Source organism: Prenolepis imparis, unplaced genomic scaffold (assembly GCF_030444845.1).
Source record: "Prenolepis imparis isolate NDT839.2.m4 unplaced genomic scaffold, iyPreImpa1.0 SCAF_5, whole genome shotgun sequence".
Lineage (NCBI taxonomy): Eukaryota > Metazoa > Arthropoda > Insecta > Hymenoptera > Formicidae > Prenolepis > Prenolepis imparis.
This window is the reverse complement of record NW_028141163.1, coordinates 11,329,979-11,354,022: the sequence shown is the minus strand read 5'-3', so window position 1 is coordinate 11,354,022 and position 24,044 is coordinate 11,329,979. Positions and strand designations below refer to the sequence as shown.

Sequence of the window (24,044 nt, the reverse complement as noted above, 5' to 3'; positions counted from 1 at the left end):
GGGAGACGCGCGAGACGATTCGTTAAATACTTTCGATACTGCATTCGAAATGTAGTATTGAAAAACACAAACGCGATAAGTACAAAGTATTTTAATTTTAATTAAGCTTCGGGGAATCGGGTATATATATCTTGTACATTTATGTAAAAAAATATGTTGAGAGGAAAAAGAATAAAATAAATTTCTTAAAGATTCTAATAAGCAACAATAAATGACTGATAAATTTCAATGCTTTCTTATTACGTAATATTAGAATGAGATTTGATTTAATCATTCAAAAGTATAGATGCCGAAACATGAATAAATAATGACATATTTTCAATTAATTAAAATTAGAACTTAAAAGAACATAAATATAATTAATATGTAAATATATATTATTAAATATATTTTTGATAAATATATTATTAATAATATAATTGATATAATTCAATTTAGAGTCATTTAATGAACAATATTTTAATATTTACAATACAACTTTTCTTTTATTTTAATACTTTGCGCTGGACAAATTTATTTTAATTTTATTTCCGCGATTGCGTAAGACATTAACAAAAGAATTACTTAAACGTATACTAAGAATGTAATGTCAAAAGTAAATCAGAAAATAAATACAATTAAATAAAACGAATAGATGGAAGAAAACGGCGCGATAGTGACAAATGATTTATGGCGAAAAAAGTCCAAAAAATTCTGCCTCTTATCAACGCTAGACTCGACTTTTAATCAATACACACACAAGTCGAGAAAAAAGTTTTATCAATGCCGAGATAACGCAGCAATACGTCATTTTATTGAGAATCGACCTTACGAGCTCAGCGACTAGTACACGTTAATATAGATTAAAAAGAGGGAAAGAAGAGAAAGGGGGAGGGGGATGTTAATTTACCGCGTATTATACGCATTGCTCGCCGAGCTGTGCAAAAACTCAAAAAATCTCAACATTATTGCGTGCATTCTTGCATGCGTCTATCCATAAAACATTAGGAATGCATACTTATTCAAGTACCTCGCGCACGAAATAAAAAAATCCTTTTAAGATCGATGGAACGATCAGTCTTCCGGGTTGTCTCGCGTCTATTTTGCTATTTTTCTCGCATATTGTTCTCTTTTTTGTCCACGAGGCACGTGATGCGAGTAGAATCAAGTAAGGCGCAATAAAAATTCGAACTTTTGCAGTCGGACCCGACTGACTGAGATTACGACCCTCTTTCTGTCTCTCCGGGTTCGACAATTAAGAGAGGCATTAATCACTTTAATTACTTGTCGACCCGGCCGCGAGCGTGCGCGAGGCGTTTGTGGCTTAACGGTAATGAATAATAAATACTACGATACCATCGATCATTCGACATGTGTAGCAACGGGCTCTGCCCCCCGAGTTCGTCTCCGGTTGTAATTTGTTCGCCCATTAATTCACCCGGCGACGTTAATAAAATCCAATAAAATTGCCTCGATCAAAAATTAAGATCTTTCCGCGTTCTCGCTATCCCTGGCATATTATATACGTTTTATCGAGTCCAAATACCACTTGCGAGATTAATTTTTTTTAAATGCTTAATTATTTAAATACTAGAAGATACGAATTTTATCTTTTTAATTTTAATTTAATTTAATTGTAATTCAATTTTAAATATTTTATTTGCAACTGAAAAGAATATTTTTGTGGAAGAAAAAAAATTCGAAAAAAATTTTCGCGATACCTTACCTTATTAAAAAAAGGGTAAAGAGATTACGAAGCAATCGTAATTAGAATTGAAGTCGCTCCACTTGCGATTAAAAATCTATTGTATGAAACGAAATGCTGTCGTACAATAAAAAAAAGGCAATCGCAACTAATTTTTTTTCTTCTTTTTTTCTCCCACCATTTGTCTCAACCAGCTCTATGCTTGTTCTACGGTAACAAGATGAGTAATAAGATATGATCTGCCCTCACACAAAGTCTTCTCGCAGGCGAATCAAAAGTTCGAAGTTGACGAAGTGAGAAGATTTATAACGCGATTCTCCTTTCCTCTCTCTTCTCTCTCCTTTCGCCTCTTTTTCTAAGTTTCACGTTATGTTAAGATGCGCTTTATATTCATCAAATGAATTGGATTTTTCTCGTTGCAAAAAAAAAAGATAAAGATTGATTCAAACAGCTGGAATAATCGACAAAAAAAATGGCTAGAAAAAGATCTCACGGTTAAAAAAATAAAAGAAGACTATTATTTCTAAGTTCTTATTATTCGATATTAAGTTAGAAAAATATATAAATGCATAAAAAAATAAGCGTATATAAATACATAAATAAAATTAATACATTCGTGAATATCGAGTCAATAAATTAAAAAATTTTTTAATATTTTTATTTTTGCAATATTTTATTTTTAAAATTTGAAGTAATAATATTATTAAACATGATCAATCAAGAGACATCACTTTATACGTAACAGCGTATACAAAACTGCTTCGTAAATTAATTGCAGTTTGCAGAAATATAACAGAAGTGTGTTGACAAAGAATCTGAGGAAACATTTGTATAGCTACGAAGATTATTCTTTATCAATCTACGAAATACGAAAGGCGTCGCCTTTAACGAGAAACGAATATCGGAAGACGGAAATTGTAAAAAAATGACAATAAGAGGAAACGGATAAGAGAAGAAAAGAATTGACGAAGAGAGCAGCTTCAAACCGCGGCAATTAACTTCCGCTAATAAAGCGGCGGTTCGTTTTCGGGGTCCAAATTAATTTCTTCGTCGCGATAACGACAGTCGCTCCGCCCTCAAGTTCCTCCCGATTAATCGGATCGATTTTTAACGCGGAGTATAGCGTTAATAAGAAACGATCGAGAGATTGATCTCGGCGGACTCGGTTAATTGCACGAGGATGAGGAATCCCCGTGACTTGCAATGTGTGTTAAACTCAAAGGGGAATTGCGCTGTTATCTTTCACATTTCTTGTTTATTGCAATTATTTATTTTTCAGACACATTGCTGTTTATAATATTTAAGTTAATCGGATCGTTTGTCTTTTATTTCTTTCGTATATATGAACAATAATATAATTCTCTGATTTATAATGTAAATTCACAAAAAAATCATATTATAGTAATAATTATTACATTATAGTAATACATAATAATTACATTATTGTATTAATTTTTAGGTGGATTTATATAATAAATAAAAAATTATATCATTCTTCTGATACAAAAACAATGAAAATAATATATATTTAGAGTGATAATTAATTATCAAATAAAATATGGAGATTTTCCCGTACAAAAGCTAAAATTATGTTTTCATTATAATATAAACATTTCTTCAAAGGAACAAGAATAATTTTAAGACCGCTTTTTTAGCTCTACAAGATGAAATTTCCTTATTGATATTCATTTGATACTTTGCATTTATCTCGTTTTTACATATTTCTCGCGGTTGATACTTTATCAGTTACTTGAAATCGAAAGGATATATTGCTATTCTCAGATTCAAATATAAATTTTGCCCAAGAATGCGAATCGAATACGAGTGGGCTGATCGAATAGGAATGTAAAGGAACGAGACGAAGCCGATATTAATATCGGATTTATCTCCATCTTCTTGCTAGCAGGACGAACTCTCCCCGAACTCTGTATATATATATATGTACAATGTATACACGTGTTTATAGTTTATATACCGGCTTGTCTAATCTGTCAAAAGCCTTCTTCTACCGGATTTCTTCAATCGTCATCCCGCTATTATCCGCAAGGATATCTATCTAGAATTGTCCCCCGCTTCTCTCTCGTGCCTCGTTCGAGGTATAACGGTATAAGCATATAGCTGCGGATCAGACAGTCATACATCGTTCCCCGTGGAAGAAAATTATCGATCCCGGATGGAGATCCCGACCAGAAAGTCGCGATCTCCTCCTTCTCCTCGATCCGGAATATCAATGACTCTGATCTTCACAGATGACAATAAATTGAACGGCATACGCGCTTGACTTGTAGCTGAACTGTATGTCATTACAAGTGTATCAAATGATATATGTGTGTGTGCATTTTGCTTTTATATGAAATCAGAATTGTGTTTGACGATATAATTCGATGTAATATTTTATGATAAATATATAATATAATTTTGAGACGCGTTGAGCTATTCTCCCTTATTCCAATTTTTTATTCCAATTTTATTAGGAATCTTAATTTTCTTATTTATAGTTGCAGTCACAAAAAATGATATTATAGTAATAATAATTATTGTTATTAATTAATAAAAATATAATAATTATATTAATAATTATTATTATTTTATTAATTACTATTGCCTCTGAATTTAATTTAATGACAATAACTAATATAATAATAATAATTACTATTAAATAACAATTATACAATAATTCTTTTATGTCAGAACAAGAGATAATTATTTCTAATAATAATCGCGCGCGATTATCAAATATAAAATACTGTGATTTTTCTGTACAATACAAGCAACATTTTTGCGCGTGAAAGCAAAATGCAACTGTGAGGATGTAGAATCCTAGTCGTTCTGCAACTTTGTTACTTCCTCCTTACGTGTCTCTTTCTTGGTTTTCTTTCTTTTTACATCGTTTTGCGATGCATGCTCGCGATGGTGTAGAACTTAGAGATAGTTCGAGATAAATAACACCGCGGGACAGGATAATGTGTACAGATATAGTGTCGTTGTGCCTTCACCTTCATATTCTACGAATCTAACTTTTAGATAATAAACAAGAAATTTGAGGTGTGCTATGTCATCCTAAATTATTTCAACAAAATTATATTATCAAGAAGATAATTGCGCGAAATTATTGGGTTGATTTATAAATAAGTTTCATTATATAGATAATTATTGAGACAAGTCACTTCTTGTCCCATCAGATTTTCATGTTTTCCATACATTCCAAAATTCATTAAATGGAAAAAATTTTCATAATGATGCTAAGATCGAATTTGTAAAAAACTTTTTAGCATTAAAATCTCTAAAATTCCTCGAGGAAAAATTAATAAATTACTGTCTGAAAATAAGCACTTCATAATGAAAAATATATAACGGATTAAAATGTATTGTAAATAATTTTAAATAAATTTTAAGTATAATTTTAAATAAATCAATTTTAAATAAAAACTCAGTAAAACAGAATTTATTTACGAATCAACCCGATAAATTGAAGTTTCCAGCTAATTCTCGAGTATTTTTATTCGCGACGGAATACTTGGCGACGGCGACATAAATTTTAAAAGACGTCGCGATTTCTGTCAAGTTCTCTCCCGACGTGTTCGAATGCATCCCGGACTAAAGAGTCCTCTCCCCCTTCATCGAAGACATCGGTGTCGAAGGCACTTTCAATTCGTTCTGGATTCGCCGCCGCAGACCCGGTTTACGACCGCGACTCTCCTCCACGAAGGCATTTACCTATACGAGAGGTCGCGACCCGCGCTGAAAGCGAGCGCCAAGAAAACCATCCCCTTCCCTGTTAAGGAATGGTACCATCGGGGCCTAGGGAAGGCGTTTTAAGGCCGCATTTGTATGCGACTCCGCGCACTTTCTTGCGCACGCACGCACGCACGCACGCATGTCTCGATCCCGTTGTACCCTTAAATTGGCTATTTCCACTCGAGAGGAAGAGGGAGAGAGGGGAGGAAAGAACGAAAGACCCGGCGACTTGGGAATTCGTCCCATAGAAATCAGGCTGTCCTTTGTCAGCGTCCGAAGGAACGTAATTCCATTGGTTCCGCGGTTCGTCGACTACTCGCGAAAGACCAATTTCCTCAACGACAACAATGCCAACTTGGGTCTCGAATGCGGTCCGGTGAAAAGCGCGCTTCGTCGAAAAATCAGACGCGACATATTCAAGCAGGTGCTCATAAGTGACAATAGCGTCAAGCAACAATTACAGTTCCTTGAATCTAAACGAGAATACATATTCGAGACTCGTACGGGATATAAGAAGAGTATGAAGAGAAATGAAACACAAAATTTAGGGGGTCATTTCAAGCAAAAAATGTTATATGGAGTACCTATTCAAATCTTGTAAAAAAAAAATCCCTGAAATTCCTTGATCTTTCAGATATTTTTGCTCAAAATTCCAGATAAAGAGAATTTTTTTAGAGATTTTTTGGATGCAACTTTCTAAAATCGTACACAAATTTATTTTATCTACTATTTATTAAAATAAAACTTTGATCTCTTGTAAGTTTATAGGACCTAAGTTTATTTAATATATTTTATTTAAAATGACCTCTCGAACAAGCTGTCCAAGTTATTTACACTCCTTGTGAACAGCATCTTATTCAATATTCTTGAAAAAACTGATTTACATAAAAGTATATATCTAACTCTGAAATAATTTTCAACCACGAATATTTACATCAATGTGGCATATTATGAAAAAATAGGGACATTGTTAACGTAATGTATCTCGTATTAATCAAGCAGTTTGTTTTGTCGTCTGCGCATATAATAACTCTTGAAGACTAATTGCGACCATTTCTACTTGTGTTACTGTCACTTCTTTTCTCTCTCTCAAGACTCGTTTTGAAATTTTCTCTTCGCCAAAGAACTCCTGCCGGTAGTGCGGACTGTCGAGTTGAAAAAAAGGGCAGAAGGAAGTAACGAGCGGAGATAACATGCAGAAGAGACACGTTAACCAGAAGGCGCGGGATGTCCGTCTCGTTCATGGCTGCCATATATCACGAGTGCTCCGAGGCAAAACACAAGGCATCGTCAAGACCACGTGCACGCATACACACACACACGTGATCCTATGACGTTGTCGAGGTCTCTGATGACGATTTCAAGAGTGACTGATGCCTGGACGAGAAAGACGCGCTTAAAGGACGGCGTCTTGCTGAGCAACAATCCGGCTTGTTAGCAACGAGAGATGCTCTTCCTTCGCGATATTTCCCTCTTCTCTCATCATTTACCATGCTTTTGTTTCGTTTCATTGTACGGTAGATTATTGTGCGTGAGAAATTATTTAAATAATTTTAAAATTAATTTCAGATGTGAATCATGAGCGAGAGAGAGCGAGAGAGAGAGAGAGAGAGAGAGAGAGAGAGAGAGAGAGAGAGAGAGAGAGAGAGAGAGAGAGAGAGAGAGAGAGAGAGAGAGAGAGAGAGAGAGAGAGAGATTAATCGTGTCCATTTGTTTGAATATTTTACATAAGAAAATACTGTTATGGTATATTTTACACTTTTGCAATAAAATATGAAAAATTATTTAAATCACAAAACATTACATGATTCTTATATAATTATAAATTTTCTTCTTTTATATAATTATGTAATTTTAAAAATAGTTTTTCTTTTTCTCGCGTAGGCTAAAATCTTTATTTACACACAAAGAGAGAGAGAGAGAAATGTTTTTCAATTAAAATCAACCATAATAATCAGATTTGTAGTAATTGCAAAAAGATAAACATTTCTAAAAATGTTTCTAAAAATTTTTTTAAATTTCTAAATCTATTTTTTTGTCTACTTTATTGGTTTAATCAGCAGCATCAACGTTATCTGAATTAATTTAGATACCGCCTCTCTATATAGAGTTCTTACGTTCTAATTTTGAAGAAGTCGGACGAAGGAGAGATAAAAACGGATATACAGAGAAGTACAATCAAGAAAAAAGATTATATGATGTCGGGAGAATGAGGAGTTGACAGCGAGGATTTGCGAGATCAAACGCTGATAAAAACCGAAGACTTAGCAGACGTGTTGGATAAATTCAGATAAAATCTTGGCAAGAGTCCTCGACGCTTTTACGTAATGCATCATATTTATATACAACTGTCTCTGAAAATATGTCAACTAGAATCCCGAGAAAGTTGCAGGAATCTCTCTCTCCTCTTTAGATTATTGAACTGACGCAGACATACTAATAAGTGCCTATTGGATTTCTCGTGTTTATTTATATATAATTATATAAATTAATTATATATATATATATATATATCACATTCACACATTAATAAATATGTAATATATATAATTAATTTTTTAAAATTATATTTAATATAATGATATAATAAATGTGTGATTAATAATTGATAAATATAATTAATACGATTTTTTCAATTATATTTAATATTAAAGATATTAAATAAAAATATTTAATAGAAATTTATAATTTAAAATATTTAATAAATATCCAATTTGAATATTTTGTTTATATCTAAAATCAGAGTGCAGTATTAATATCGTCGAGCCTCTCAAGTAGAGGTATTGTTATTCGGCAGGGCACCGTCCTGAGATCGTTCGTGTTATTCCTCGGAGTTTCTCGCGATAAAAATGGCATCGACGTTTTTCTGGCGGAATGATAAAGTGATCGAAGAACCGAACACGCATCCGGAGAGCGACGGGGAAGAAAAAGGAAATCGCGCCGAGCGGGATATCCAAGAGAAGAGGCTTCGAAAGGAGCATGGACAATAAATACGCACGTCTTCCTCGCTCGGGAGGGTGCTGTCACACTTTGACAGTCGACGCATTCGCCTCTCAGCTTCGACAGCTAAGTCGCGCTGCCTTTCGAAAAGAAACAAAAGCATGAATAATCTCTTTCGTCTCGCGCAAGCTAAATTATGACTCTCAAAATTAATTCAATCAAACTCCTAATTCAAAAAAAATTTTGCCCGACGAACAAACAAATGTGAAAATGTCAAAAAGCTTCTTTCTTTGCCAAGTCATTTATTTTCAACCTCAATTTTCTTACGTTTAGATAAATTCTAGAGAAATTCGATAGGTTTAATTTGATGTAAGAATTTAGCTTTTATTTTGTATTTTAAATAGACGAATAATTTTTTCTTAGAGGTCCCTTAGAGGTTTAAACGAGAAATTTTTAGCAAAATTAAAGAGGGATTAAATAATTACAAAAAAGTGACTGCTTTCAAAGTATCGAAATAGATATTAGACTGAAAAAAAAAAAAAAAAACTGAAACACTGCAAGTATAAGAACATTTTGCAAATGCGAGATATAATTTAACGCGCGACTATAAAAAAATCTGATTAAACAATTATTTTACGAATCCGCACAATAAATATATTTAAAAATAATTCATAATTCACAGTGCTATATTTTTTATCCAACTACTTAATTAACCTTTTTCTATTGCAAATGACATCTCTCGTTGATAATGTCTGCTGCATTTTGATCATAAACATTGATTTGATTCGCGGAAGCAAAAATTCTAGATTCTTAAAAAGCCGAAAAGAGAAGCAAAATCTTGTCAAGAGAGAACAAGAGAGAGAAATCATAAAGAGAATGCGGCGCAAAATAAGGGTTGAAAAATAACAGAACTTAACAGCCATTGTCTCTCTTTCTCGCGGACAATGCAAGGCTGCTGGATCATACAGAAAGAGAAAGAAAGAGAGAGAAATCTACATCTTTAGTAATGCATCATACAACTTCCCGCGCGTATGTCCGACAACAGAATTCTTGCTTCTTCGAAGTGTAAGTATGTATGTGTGCATATGTGTGTGAGCTGGATGTATCAAGCTGCGAATATTGAGATATCTCCCTTGATCCAGGGGATAACAAACAAATCTTCCGCGATGCGATACGCGTCGTGAAAAAAGGAACGGCACGAGAGACAAGACAGAATCGAGAAAAAAGAAAGAAAACCTAGAGATCGCGCGTGACAGTAAAATATGTCTTGCAATCACTCGGAATTTTTTATATTGTTTTTTGACGCTATCCGTCGTCGATCGATTATCTCAAGCTGACGCGAAGAGTGCAGTCTAAAGAGAAGCTGTTTTAATTTCGTTTCGATGAGAGACTTACTCTTATATATATGATGTGAAACTCCGTTCTTAAGGAAGATCGCGTGGGAGGTAGGCTATACCTAGTTTAATTTATTGTGAGATTTTTACCATTGAAGAAAAGTCTTCTTTTATTGAAAAATTTTTTTCATACTTTTGAAATTATGTCTAAAAATTCATAAAATCAAAATATTAAATTAATTATATTAAGACTCTGATAATGATAATTAAATAGAAAGAAAAAAGGCGATAAGAACCAATGCCATAAATAATGCGCATATAAATTTATTAAAATTAACAATATAAAATTTAAAAAAGCTAAAAAAAATAATTCCTAAAAGTTCATAAAATCGAAGATAAAAGGGAAATTTTTTCCTCATTAACATTTATGAGAAAAATACTCTAAGATATAGCCTACACCCCATGTAATCATTTGTGTTTCAAATGTTGACGTAACCGAGGGTTAAAAGGGTACACGGGGTTTCGAGAGGAACATACAGGAAAGATGAGAAACGGCAAAATTCCTGTTCCGTGTGAACACATGGATGTGTATGCGATGGCGTGTCGGATAACATTGTTTCGCGTTGTGTGTCAGAGTGTTTGTACGGCGATCTTCTCGCGCGACAACCGGCTTCGTGTCATCTTCATCCGCGTTACGGTCCAGGCAGCTAGAAACTATAGTTTCTAGCTATAGAAACACCGCGGGAAGCCCGAGTTACAAGATTAAAAATTGCATATCGCTATTACCTCGAGTTTCAATAATTCATTGATAAAAGAATTTACTTAGAATCACCATAAAAAAATTAAATTTGACTCCAAGTCGAAATTTTCTTTTATTTTCGATCTCAATTTTCAATCTAATATCTATTTTGGTATTTCTGACAGTCAAAACGCCCTTTGTTTTGAAATCATATGTATATATTTATAAATTTAAAATAAATTTTAAATTAATATTTCACAATTAAAATTAATTTTGAACTAATAAATATTGCCTAAATTATTCAGGAACTTTTTACTCGCGTCTTTATCTGGCGTTTGACTGCTAACTCTTTTCATTGCCTATTGATCTGTTTTCATATACATTACCGCATTTTACAAATCTTGAAAAGTTTCGCGGATTCATGCCACTCTATTATGATCGTTACGATTCATTATCAAGCTCGAAGATATACACATCTCGAAAAGAAAATAAGAATCTTGCTCGCAGAAATATCAAGCGACTCTATTCGCGAGATAGAAAAGAACCATGTGTCATTACATACTGATAGATCGACACGGACGATCGTTTGTGTAATTTAACGATCTCTGGGTAGAAAAAAATTGGCTGATTATATCCGCGTGTTGTTTAATAGCGAGTTGATGCAATCCCGCGGCATCTATCTCGCACTCTCGCCGCGCTACCGATTTATTAATCCGTATTTTTCACGACCGCCCGTTCCTCCTCCCGCAACCCACGAGCGAGCATTCATCAGCCCAGGAAGAGAAGCCCGTACTATATCAGATTGCTCGGTAGAAGACGCAATAGCAGCGTAATTGCTCTCGTCCGTCAATGACACTGGGAGATCTCGTGCCGCTCCTCCTCTTCATTATATACGCGGATAATCATAAACTTGCGTACGTGTGAGCACAATACGGCGGACACACCTTCCCTCTTTCCCTCTCCCCTGCGATATTCGCGATATGATAACGATTCCGAGTCGATGCAAGAAAATTATGAGTATATCGATGGTCAAAATATATAATAATTCGAAGATGCAGTACTTATAAATTATAATATACGCAAAGAGCGTATACGCATACAAAAATTATGAAGAATAATATTTAAAAATAAAATGTTAATTTATAATGCCTAATTATCTTAATCAAAATCAAAATTTAATAGAAATTTTAAAACTTATTTATTGAATATGTATATATACGAATATGATATATAATATAATGATATGTCTGAAAAAGAATTATTTTGATATAATAATTTTTTTAGTTATATTAATATTCTCATTATAAAAATAATTAATTTAATTTTATATTTAATAAAATTAATTATTAAACTACTAATTTAATCTTAATTTGTAATTTAATCATCAAATATTGTATTTTACTTCATTTTCTGTGTTCTATATCTTTTTATTTTATTCGCTAAAAAATATATTTCGCATAATTTGCGAACTAACACACAATGACACAAATTTTACTTTTTTTTTTGTTACAAAGAAAATCATAAATATGCTTGATTCGAATAATTGTACGTTTTTCGAAGAAGTATATAACGGTATATTGCAATGATTTAATAACCGAACGAGCAACGTTCCCTTCAAAGAGAAGGGAAAGAAAGCTTCTCTCATTACGCGCAACTCGAAAAAAAAAAGAGAGAGAAATGCGGGAGAGCTGCGTTTAACGACAATTACAAAGCTTGGGGGTATAATACGTGCAAAAACACAGCGATGCCGTGCGGGTCCCGCGTCGTGCAAAATTCTGAATGCCCGAGTATCCTCTTTCCTCGAACCTCTTAGCGCTACTTAGCGGATCCTTTTACGGGACAGCAGGGACCCCAACAACAAGAAAGGAAGGCACAACGAAGCAAGGGAAGAAACGAAGAAAAAAAAGAACGAGAAAGAGCTGGAGAACGACGAGGAACAAGACGCAGAAAGGGGGATGGGGAGATGGGGGTGGAGATGAAGTACCAAAATGGCGGAGAGTAAACCGAGGGAGACAAGATAAGCCTTTGTGCCCGCGCACGGGGGCCCGGGGCAACGTCGTCTCGGTCTCATATTTCGCGAATCCCGCTATCATATTTTATACCGCCGCTTCATCCCCCCCTGATTGCCCCCTCGTCTCGCCAGGTATATTCGAGAGTCCGAGAGAATTTCTCATTTTTTTGTTATCTCACTTTTCGGACCCTCGATTTCCTCCGTCCGGTCTTTTCGGGGCACGGCTACTCTTCAGGGTTAAGAGACTCGATTCGACCGACTCGACCGACTCGACCGACTATTCACTAATACAATGGACGGTATGACTGGTGCATTTCAATTATTTTTTTTCGCGTGAGAATATAAATGTTACACGATAATGCAGTACAAAAGATATAGGTGTGTAATATGTACATATATCGATAATATTTAAAGATTAATTTTTTCTTACTTTTAATCTTAATTTTCAATCTGACATTCATTTTACTTAAGCTTAATCGGATCTTTTTCTTTTGAAACTATTTAATCTTTAATTTTGCCGAAAGATTCTGTTTTAAATTCTAGGTGGAATTCTAAGTGGAAAAAATTATTCGTTTGCTGCTTATTTAAGATAGAAAATAAGAGTTGAATTTCTATATAAAATTAAACCTATCAAAATCTTCTATAAACATGAGAAAATTGTGAAAAACAGGAGCAAAATTTCGACTTGGATTTTAAATTTCGATTATTGATTTTTATCGAAATAAAAAGATATTGAAATAGATACATAAGATACGCCAGAATCATCAACCAGTTGAAAGTAAAAGTCAATCATAAATTAATTATAAAAATACCGAATATCAATTAATTGTCCATCTGATAATCTTACTTAAAGTATTCGACTGTCCATTCGACAGTAATACGACAGAAAATTAAATACAGAAAGGTGAATAAATTGGACATGTCTCGTCAATCTAGCAATCGCAATGCATAAATAATAACTTGATTACGTAATTTTGCATTACCATAAAAAATTGAACACATGTTCATATTTATTTTTATTAATCTATATATAGCAATTAAAAATATTTTTGAATTAATAAAGGTGATTAACCATTAATACTTTGAATTGTGATCAAACAGCAATGGCGACTACATATACCGATTAATAAATATTAATATTACATTTTTAATTGCTATCTAAATTAAAAACATCAAAATCAATATAGAAATTATTTTATTTTTTATATATCCTTTCTGGATATTTTAAGAAACAAATATCAAAACAATTTCCAAGATATATTAATAATTCCGAAAAAAGACTTGCCCGAATCTATTCAACAAAATTAAGATTTTATTATAATATTAAAAAAATCAACCTTGAGAGATATACATAAAATATAATTTGAGAATAATGCACATTCAACGACAAAGGGCGACGAAAAGTTCTGCTTCACCGAAGGTCGCGCGAATTGTAAATCGATATTATGAATCGAGTGCGCTGGGGAGGAAAGGGAGAGAAGAGAGTGTCGGAGAGAAGAAAACGAAAAATCCCGCTCGAGCCTTTGTAATCAATGGCTGCTATTTTCGCGTCTCAACTTTGCGCGTTTATCGCGTTTAATGCTCCATTTGTCGCACCGCGGGAACTCGCGAGGAACTCTCGCGCTGCCACAGTTTTATTACTACGGTCATTGAATCAATAATTAATCAAAAGTAAAATCTTAAAGCAAAAATTTCAAAAATATAATGACGAAAATACATTGCGTCGAGTAATTTTTAGGACACTAACAAAATAAAACTGTTTGCTCCGCAGTTTTTAATTATTTCAATCTTGCTCCAATTATAATGATAAATTTATTTAAAAGTCTTATATTGTATTTCAAATACAGATAATAATTTAATATTTTTATTCTAAAGAATAATTTAATTTTACAATAAACTTTTAATTTGAAAATAATAAATTTATTAATTGAGTTTAATTATTGTATAAAAGAGAGATTATCAATTTTTCTATGTATAGCAAAAAAAAATTTTTGTTTAAAGTTTTCGTCGAGATCGAATTAAATTTCTCAAAATATACATTCTTTCATACTATATCTCCTCTTTTATCACGCGTAAGTACCTTGTATAAAATAACTACAAAGGGGCTCGGTACACAAGTATGCATTAGAAGAACATTAACAACTCCGTTTTAACAGCCGGCGAGAATCACACGGAGCTATAAACAACGACGTTCATCTCCGGCCATTATTTAATCTGCGATCGTTTATCCCCGCTGTAATCATCGCTATCGATTCCACGAAAAGTGAACTCGCGCATATATGTGTGTGTGTATAATATGTTTATCTGTATGTCGATCGTAAATAAAAGCCGAGCCGAGAACACAGAGGTATTCACCGGCATTTGCGAGATTCGTTTGTGATATCGACAGCGACGTGTGCATGCGCTGATTATATCGATATCGATCGCGCGGATCTCTCGAAGGGGCCGTTAAGGGCTTCCCCCCGAGACGGATGGAGGGATAGATCGCGTCAAACAATTAAGGCTGACTTATTCCATGTTGAAGGAGCGAACCGGAGTTGGAGAGCGACCGGTCGCTGCCCTTGCGCGTATCAGATGATGCAGACCGCGCTGTCATCTCGAAAGAATTTACCGGCGACAGGGCAAACCCTGAAGGGAAGAGGGGAGAGGAAGAAAGAGCCTCCGGGCTCCAGGCAGCAGCCTCCTATCGCGCGCGGCGGATCGCCTCTTTTCGCGCGACTCCTCTCATCTCGCGATTTTCCGCGAAAATAACGCATCGCGGGCTCGACTTGGCAGAAACGCATTTTTACGAGATTAATGCAAAGTTCTTAGAATGTCGCATCGTAAAAGGATTTCTTCTCCTAGAGACACGAGATTTAAAATAAAAAGATATAAAAACTAAAGATGTGCCGTTCACAATTGTTTTTCCTTCCTACAGTCTTTTTGCTTTGATTTTTATGAGATTATTGCATCTTAAATTCTTAGAATGTCGCATCGTTAAAAAATTAATTTTTTAGAGACGCGAGATTTTAAATGAAAAAGTATAAAAATTAAGGATGTGCCGCTCTAAAAAAATTTTTTCTTCTCGCTACAGTCTTTTTGTTCTGATGTCAGATTTTTTACCAGATGTTTGCATCATAAAATTCTTAAAATGTCGCTTTATAAAAACAATTTGTTTCTTTAGAGATGTGAGATTTAAAATGAAAAAGTAAAAAAAAACTAAGGATGTGCCGCTCTAAAAAAATTTCTTTTTTTTGCTACGATTTTTTTGCTCTGATTTATTGCATTTTAAAATTCTTAAAATGTCGCATTATAAAAAAATTTGCTTCTTCAGAGATGTGAGGTTTAAAATGAAAAAGTAAAAAAATTAAGAATGTGCCGTTAAAAATTGTTTTTTCTTGCTACAGAGTCTTTTTGCTATAATGTACGATAAATCTTAGCTATAATTTAAATTTGATTGCATTTTAAATACATTTTTTTTGTTGAGATAACGGGTACACCGTCGCCATAAGGAGACGTAACTTTCCAACGGAAGGGACCTTTCTTCGCTCTTATACAAACGACTCACGCGAAGATACAAAAACACATTTCGTCATTTCGGGGACCGCGAAAACGAGCGAGGTAAGCGGGCACTTCCGAAGATAATTGCGACTTTCACGGCACAAACTTTTTTATCCGAAACGTTCGAAAAAGTGGATCGGAAATACGTGCGTCGCGCGATCGATGTACATACATACAGGACTTCTACTTTGCGCGAATATGAACACGACAATTCGAGGGGGCAAAATTGCCACTGTGAAAGCGACCGAGATGCGCCGAAATTTCGATCGCGCGTGGTCACGCAAGGAAGCAGAGGAATTATCCGGTGTGTGTCCCTTTCGCAAACGTGCGAAGAGCTGCTTTCTCTCGCGAGAAAGAGAAAAGGACATGGGGGAGAAGAAGGGGTGGGGCGACATTACAAGGGCACCTTAATGGTTCGCAAGTGCCCCCTTAGTAAGATAAAATGTAAGAGAAAAGAGACGTTTACTTACCAGGCATGCAGACACATCGGAAGGTCCCAGGATCGTCCAAGCAGGAACCGTCGTTTTGGCACGGATGCGACTCGCACTCGTTCACGTTTGTCTCGCATCGCGGACCGGTGAAGCCTTGCGTGCAATTGCACGCGAAGGACCCGGGCGTGTTCACGCAGATACCGTCGTGCTCGCAGGGAGAGCCTGTAAATCAGAAAAAAGATATTGTTATTGAGAGTCGATCAAAAAAGGAATGCTCGGGTGGAGGTCAATATTTTTTCTGTTTTAAATGAACCGGCTAAAAAAAACTTGTGGGCAATCATTTAAATTTTAAATAATGAAAAAATATATTTAAAACATTCTTTTAATTTGAAAAAAAATAAAAATAGGATAAAGTACAAGCATATCAAGAAAAAAAATTTTGCTGAAATCTTCGTCTTATCGACGTCAAAATCCACTAATAGGGGAAGAAGGGAGGCGAATAGTTATTAGAATAAAAATAGATTATTTAGAATTTGGCATGCAAAAAAGCGGAATCTTAAGCAATCATTCCATGCAGTTTAAGCATGCATAAAGCGGATCTCTCTTTGATACATTTCGATTCATCTCTTGTCCTATATGGTCACAAGCATACGTGTCACTCGGTCACATCTTTTGTCGAATATAATTAACGCTACGAAATTCCAGCGGAGCTCCAATTTTGCGCACGAGTTCGCTCTTCGGTGAAAGTTCAGTTCCGGTTTCGGTATTGAAACCATACGCGTTAACCATTTCGAGTGAAACTTTTTTTCCGTTCACATCGAAACGTGAAGAAAGGAAAGACGACCCCGCAAAGAACGACTTTTCGTGCCAATGGTTCTTACCGATGATTTAAACCGTGGCAAAGTGATGGGAGACTCGCATGGCTCGCATAATAATTAATATATCTTAATACGATTTTAAGAATCGACTTTGTATATAAGGCATCTCCAGGCGCTGGACATCAGTGGATGGTGCTCCTTAATTGGAGAACTCGCCGGCACTTTTTAGACATCGCCATTAGGATGGGAGAGAAGAGAAGGGAAAGAAGAAGACTTCCTCTCTCTATAACCGGGGCTGAACTCGACCATAAGAAGGAGTATGCTGGTAGAGAATTCTTGAGGCACCGACGGCGACGGTTCGTTTAAAGGGGATCGCGTTTTGCCCGCGGGACCCCTCTCTTTTTCTGGAGATATGTAGCCTTCTCTAATTGCAATAAGATCATTGTTGCGGACATATAGTTGCCTACTGAGTGTGTTTCGTTAAATAAACGCTTTATTTAAAAACATGTCTCTCTTTCTCTTTCTACGTGTAATGAAATATGCATTTTGATCATAATATTGTTTCATTTATATATATATTATACGAATTAAAATTTTGATCCCATTAAAATCTCAATTTTCTCACATTTATGGATTCCCCTTTAGAAGGCTTTATATAAGAAAAATAATTATACTAATTGTCAGACTATGTGTGAAAATAATATATTATCTTGTATAAAAATTATATATAATACTATCCTACTTAAGATATTTAAATATTCAAAAATATTTACAAATAATATTTATAAAAATTTCTTATTTTATTATTTTATAAAAATTACATATAATATTATCTTACATAAGATATTTAAATATTTATAAAAATTTTTATAAATATATATATTTATAAAAATTATATATATAATATTATAATACCTTGTGTGAAAATAATATATATTATCCTACATAAGATATTTAAATATTTTCATACCCACCCCTATATATTCAAAACGACACGCGCAACTAGTTGCGACATACGCGGTCTTTTCTCTGGTCGTATCCTAAGTAGTTTATAAAGAGAGCGTTTGCTCAGTCGCACATACCGCGCTCGTGTAATTCGCAAATGGTTTTTCCGACCTGACAGCGTAATTGCCATCACTGGCGCGTAACAGGCAAAGGGGATGAAAGAGAAGCCGAGGGAAATGGCACTATGGGAAGAAACGTACCTGTGTCGCGATCGCAAGAAACGCATTGCTGCGCCGTGTTTCGCGATCTGGTGACATGAAAGAAGGAGCGATAACAAATCCCTCTCTCTCCGTACTCGCGAGCGAGCAGTCATCGTTTCTTCCACAAAAAGTTAGGTGTTAATAAAAATAAAAAGCAGTCGTGCATACGCAGCCCATAAAAATTATATATATAATATATTACCTTGTGTAAAAATTATATATAATACCATTAACTCTTTATAATATGGCAGAATTAATGCTTTGGCTTTAAACTTCATAAATATACATGAATAATTTCCAGTCTTTTACAATCCTTGTGGATGTTTCCCATATTCCCCGAGGTAGCAACGCGCGTAATTGGTCCGCGAGGTGCAGTTTGCGAGTGACGTTGCATCGCATTGTGTGCAGCAGGGCACGATTCAGGCTTATCCGAAAGGGGGGGCTCAGCTTGGCTTGCTTCTTCTTGCTTCGCTTGCCGGGAGCTCGCAACTCTCTCTCTATCTCTCTCTCTCTCTCTTTCTTGCTGAAGAAACTTAATCTACCAGAAAATATGCAATCTAGATAATAACAGAGCCCCTGCTCGGGCGCGAGGTCATTATGGTTGTTATTAAACTTAAAATAACAATTTAGCGTTTAATTAGATTCGTTCGTGGGGGCCCGGCGCCGCGCGGGCACCCCTCTGAGAAGACTTGCGCTTCTGTACGGACGGAGAGAGAAACGCCGATCTCGGGTGAGTCGCCCCTCAGCCCTTCTCTCGCTTCACCCATTCTCCCTTCGACGCAACTTCCGGCAAAATCTCATTATACCTGGTGCGCTGTCGTCGCGCGTCAACCAAATCGCTCTGGTGATGCTGCGTTTTTTGCAACGTAAAGTGCAGAGTCGATATAAAGTTAAGTCTTGTTTCTTTTTAATTTTTTAAAATTCAATTTATCATCTTTTTTATTTTCTAAATGTATTGCGATTCAATAGTCGACGCGTGCAAGAGATATTTTGCTTGTCAAAAGCTTTCGGGTACTACTACATCTTGAAATTTTTATCGAACTTTCAACAACATGTATTTTACAATGCTTTTATTTTCTCGCCATGAAATTTTTTTTAAAGCATAAAATTTCTTTTAAAAAAGATAATTAAAGTAATTATATAGTAACTCGCTCTTCTTAGAAGGGACAACTTTAAATTCCCGTATTTAATCGAGGTTCCTTCAGATGATATCAATTCATCATTGTCAGCACAATGTCGCCAAATTTCATAGTGTAATAATGGACCTTTGTTTGGCTGGCAGGTAATAACGCAAAGCCATAATTCCTGAGAAGGAAATGTTCACTTTCGCCACGAAAACGAACAAGGAAAAACAAAAACAATAAGAAGTAATCGAAAAAAGATTTCGATACACGTTACATATTTTACGTATTTGAATGTACGCACAATATACAATCTACAATCCATATATCAATATATTACTATATTTTGCGTCCATATTATGATAAACAAAGGAAACAAATTCTCAATTATTCGTTCGAATATAAACAAAAAAATTTAATAAATAGATATGTAATTTTTAAATAAAAAATATGAATACTACAAAAAGATAAAAAATGGATTAAATAAAATAATATAATAAAATATTTTCCAATATCTCTGCTATAGCATTTTTTCTCTATTCTTATCAGATTCATTTAAAACTTTCGATATAGATACTATTTTTTCGCTTCAATGTCAGCTGATATGTAATATTATCGTAATAACTGACAGTCAACATACCATCCTCGATAATAATCACGGGATTTATCTACTGACACGAAGACACTCGCAACTGTGCATTCATCATCAACTGCGTAACTCGTCAAATGGCCTGGTGCTATTTCGCGCATGCCTAGAAACAGCGACGTATGTACATACATGTACATATATGTTGCAATCTATTAACTTACAAGTGTTTTTCTCTGTGCGACCTTGGAACGCGCTTGCGTTCGTTTGTATCATATTCAATGCTCTATGACAACTTGATTATCTTCGATTGCATTAATGAGTGATTTATATTATCGGCATATTTATCACATGTAACTTGAACTTTAAATTTAAAAAAAATTTATATATTTGTATAAATCTATATTCTATAACATATTTTTATGTACATTTGTAGAAGCGTCATATCCAACTGACTTATATAACAGAAGCCTTCTTGATCTTTTCCTTTAAAATTATTTATGCACTTACGAGATATGGTATATCTAAAACAGAGGAGCCGATGTGTAATATAAATTTTACTTTTTTATGCTACGTATTCTTAATTTAACTAAAAAATAACTAATTTTAAAGAACTAAAAATTAGATTTATAAATATAATTTATAAGCCGAAAAAGAAAATAGTTTTCAGATAGCACTTCTTGTTCTCTGTATAAAATATAAATAAAGATAAAAAAACAAACTTATCAAAAAAAATAAATGCACACAATTGGGTGAAATAAATTACGTTAATTCACAAAATTTTAATATTTTTTTCAAATTATACATATTAAATTTTACTCATATAAAAATAATGCTAAATATATACATAAATATAATTATATAAAATTATATATATATTTATATATAAATAATTAATAAAGTATTATTAATTGGTAAAAATCTTTTTATAAAAAATCTTAATTTATTTCGCGCTAAATAGCAGCGATTTTATTTTATTAATTATTTTTAATCCCTTTCCCTTGCTCCTTTTGCAATTTCACACAATTTTAACTCGATGTTATGTGTGAAGTTAATTCGATCCTATTTTGGCTACTATTTCAAAATTGGTTTATATTTTTCATCATCGATAAACCATTCGCGATTCTCTTCGATCACTTTTTTCCAATATTCTGCAATTATAAGAAATCACAAATTATATAAATATGTATGCGATATACAAGTATATGCATATAAATTCAAAGCTCTCATATCGATATCAGGAGTAGAAAATGTTACGTAAATAATGATTTTAAATTACTGTAAGTATTTCTTGACTCTACCGAGTATAAAAAAATCGTCACGTTTATTTTTCTTTGCAACTGTTATTGAATAACAAAAAATGTCCTTTACTGTTCACGTATATCACAATTAAATTTATTCTTTTGTCTAATTACCTTTTAATTCTTGCATTGTACCATCAGTACCGCCATATTCGACGGGTAAAATATTAGCTGGTATATCTTTGAAACAATCTTGCGCCGTTTTGCGCGAATAGACATGAAATCTTTTCTTCAGTTTATTGTTCAAAAAATACTTGGCAATTGACAAAACAAATTTAGCATATTCTGGCGTGTTAATATAATTAAGCGACTGAAGTCTTATGGGATAGCATCCCTGTATCGTATGGACCGCATTAAATATAATGGTAGGACTCATTTGAGTAACATGACGCAAAGTTACATATTGTAAATCCACAATTATTACTAAACCGTACAAGGATACTTCAACACTGTCTCTTAAGGCCACATCTAGGGTCATTACTAAGGTCTAAAAAATCACATCCAAAAATATGAATAAAGTACCTATCACATCAAAGAACGTATCGCTTTAAATTAATATAATGTTTGTGATATTTATGATATTCGTATGAGTGTCATGCTATTAATAATACCTTAACTGTTTCTGAAATTGTAAATACGTCTGGATCATACGCAATGCGCATGATTAAAATCATTCTTCCTTGACTGTCCAATTTTCGCAAGGGTAAATAAATTCTAAAAATATTTTAAAATTCTTCAAAAATATCTATATTTAGTTTTATGGCAAATATATGGAATGTTTTTATTAAAATTATAAAAGAACTGTTGTCATTAAAATTATTAAGTTTTCTTGTCTTATAATTCGTAAGTTTTCGATACATATATAAAAGTAATTATTATGATAAAGTGATAATATTATATATATTATTATGTAAGTAAAAGTGAAAAAGATATTTTAATAAAAATATGACTTTAAAATAATAAAAAAATTAATCATTAAAATAAAATTGATTATATAAAGCATTCTGTGTCACAAAATAGATAAAAATTTTGAGAATGGGTGTAAGTTGTGACGATTTTATAATTTATGAATTACAAGAATTTAGGAATTATTATTAAAACTGTGATTAAGGCTGAATCGTCAAACTTCATATAAATCTTCATAGAATTCTTATAATAATATTTTAGAATGTTGTTACCCCAAATCGAGCAATTCCTGTAGTTTCGGTTGTAGTGGATCTCGATTCGCATACCATTCCGGTATCTTAATTCGTTGTTTTTGAAAATTTTGTATCTTGGTCTTAGTTTTCTCTATGTTAAATTTGCAGGCTCTCAAAAATCGCAAAATGAAAGATTCATCTACATGTAAATTAACATTTTCCATAAAATAAAAAATCACAATCAAAACAATACTAAACATATATAGAAATACAAATCTAGAGTGATATAATTTTGGAGATGGCAAATTTTGCTAAGATATTTAAATAGAAAGATTAATACATCTCATTCACTATATTATATTTGAGAGAAAGACAGAGGAAGAGTAACATTATTACAATATTTAAATATTTAATGTAAATTTTTATCTCCCTCTGCAATATTATGATATATCAAATATTATACTTATAAACTGCAAATAATTATTATCAATCTTGTTCATTAAGAGATATAAGCAATAGTGTTTTTACACGCTTTTTACTATGTTTTTCATATCATAACTGCTGAATAAGAATTTCATAATTTCCGCAACATATGTATATGCTGTCAGTCGATAAAAGAATGTTGCAAAATCATCTATTATTATATAACACGAAAAAATATATGCACATTATGCAAATTATGGCAAATACTGTTTAAAAGAATGATTAAGAAGCGTGAATGTAAATTCTAACGTAATTTTGCAGTTTTGTCATATTTGTGATAATTTACGAATTCTATTTTAATTGAGATTTTCAAATTATTTTTTTGTAATAATTTAAAATCATGTAAAAATTTGCCACCTATTTCTCAGTAAAAGAAACGAACTCAACGAATTTTACATTATTTCACATTATAATTCATGTTAATGTGTTTATGCTAGTTAAGGATAACTTTGTATGCTCTGGATTAATTTTAATGGTCCCGAATTGATGAACCGTAAATTATTTTTTTGTAATAATTTAAAATCATGTAAAAATTTGCCACCTATTTCTCAGTAAAAGAAACGAACTCAACGAATTTTACATTATTTCACATTATAATTCATGTTAATGTGTTTATGCTAGTTAAGGATAACTTTGTATGCTCTGGATTAATTTTAATGGTCCCGAATTGATGAACCGTATAATTAAACCGTCATTCAAGAATATCTTAAAATCTCTCTGACATTGTGTTATTTTTACCAGTTCGCGCACGCAAATCACTCTCTTGAATCCAGAGTTTAATTTTTGCGATGGCGTTTTCTCTATTTTCGTCCGATTCATTTAAAACCTTCGCTGCGTATTCCTTTTGCTCGATTGTCAATTTATGCAGAAAACTATCGGAACAATTTTGAGAGTCCGTCATCGTAACAACAACCACGAAACTTCTACTGATACGTCATACACTGACAATAAGGAGATACTCGCGTCTGCATGTG

At 33.4% G+C, this 24,044-nt stretch overlaps 2 protein-coding genes and 1 long non-coding RNA gene across 4 annotated transcripts in view; all 3 read right to left on the bottom strand.

The window, feature by feature from the left end:
* The window catches only part of N (neurogenic locus Notch protein), a 260,129-nt gene that overhangs the window by 57,526 nt on the left and 178,559 nt on the right, over window positions 1–24,044 (bottom strand). For both annotated transcript variants that reach the window (XM_083039314.1, XM_083039315.1), the window contains one exon: window positions 16,457–16,639. In XM_083039314.1, coding sequence (XP_082895440.1) covers window positions 16,457–16,639 — 183 coding nt within the window. The remainder of the gene's footprint in view (window positions 1–16,456; window positions 16,640–24,044) is intronic.
* On the bottom strand, window positions 18,663–20,801 carry LOC145936786 (uncharacterized). The gene is made up of 3 exons (XR_014425438.1): window positions 20,372–20,801; window positions 20,202–20,313; window positions 18,663–19,763 (listed from the first exon to the last, which is right to left on the bottom strand). It is a non-coding gene; the product is annotated as an uncharacterized LOC145936786 (long non-coding RNA).
* LOC145936782 (retinol-binding protein pinta-like) lies at window positions 20,910–24,044 on the bottom strand. Its single transcript, XM_083039337.1, has 5 exons — window positions 23,809–24,044; window positions 22,627–22,786; window positions 22,060–22,162; window positions 21,563–21,935; window positions 20,910–21,298 (listed from the first exon to the last, which is right to left on the bottom strand). The coding sequence occupies exons 1-5, from the start codon at window positions 23,969–23,971 to the stop codon at window positions 21,222–21,224; spliced, it is 876 nt and encodes a 291-aa protein (XP_082895463.1). The 5' UTR covers window positions 23,972–24,044; the 3' UTR covers window positions 20,910–21,221.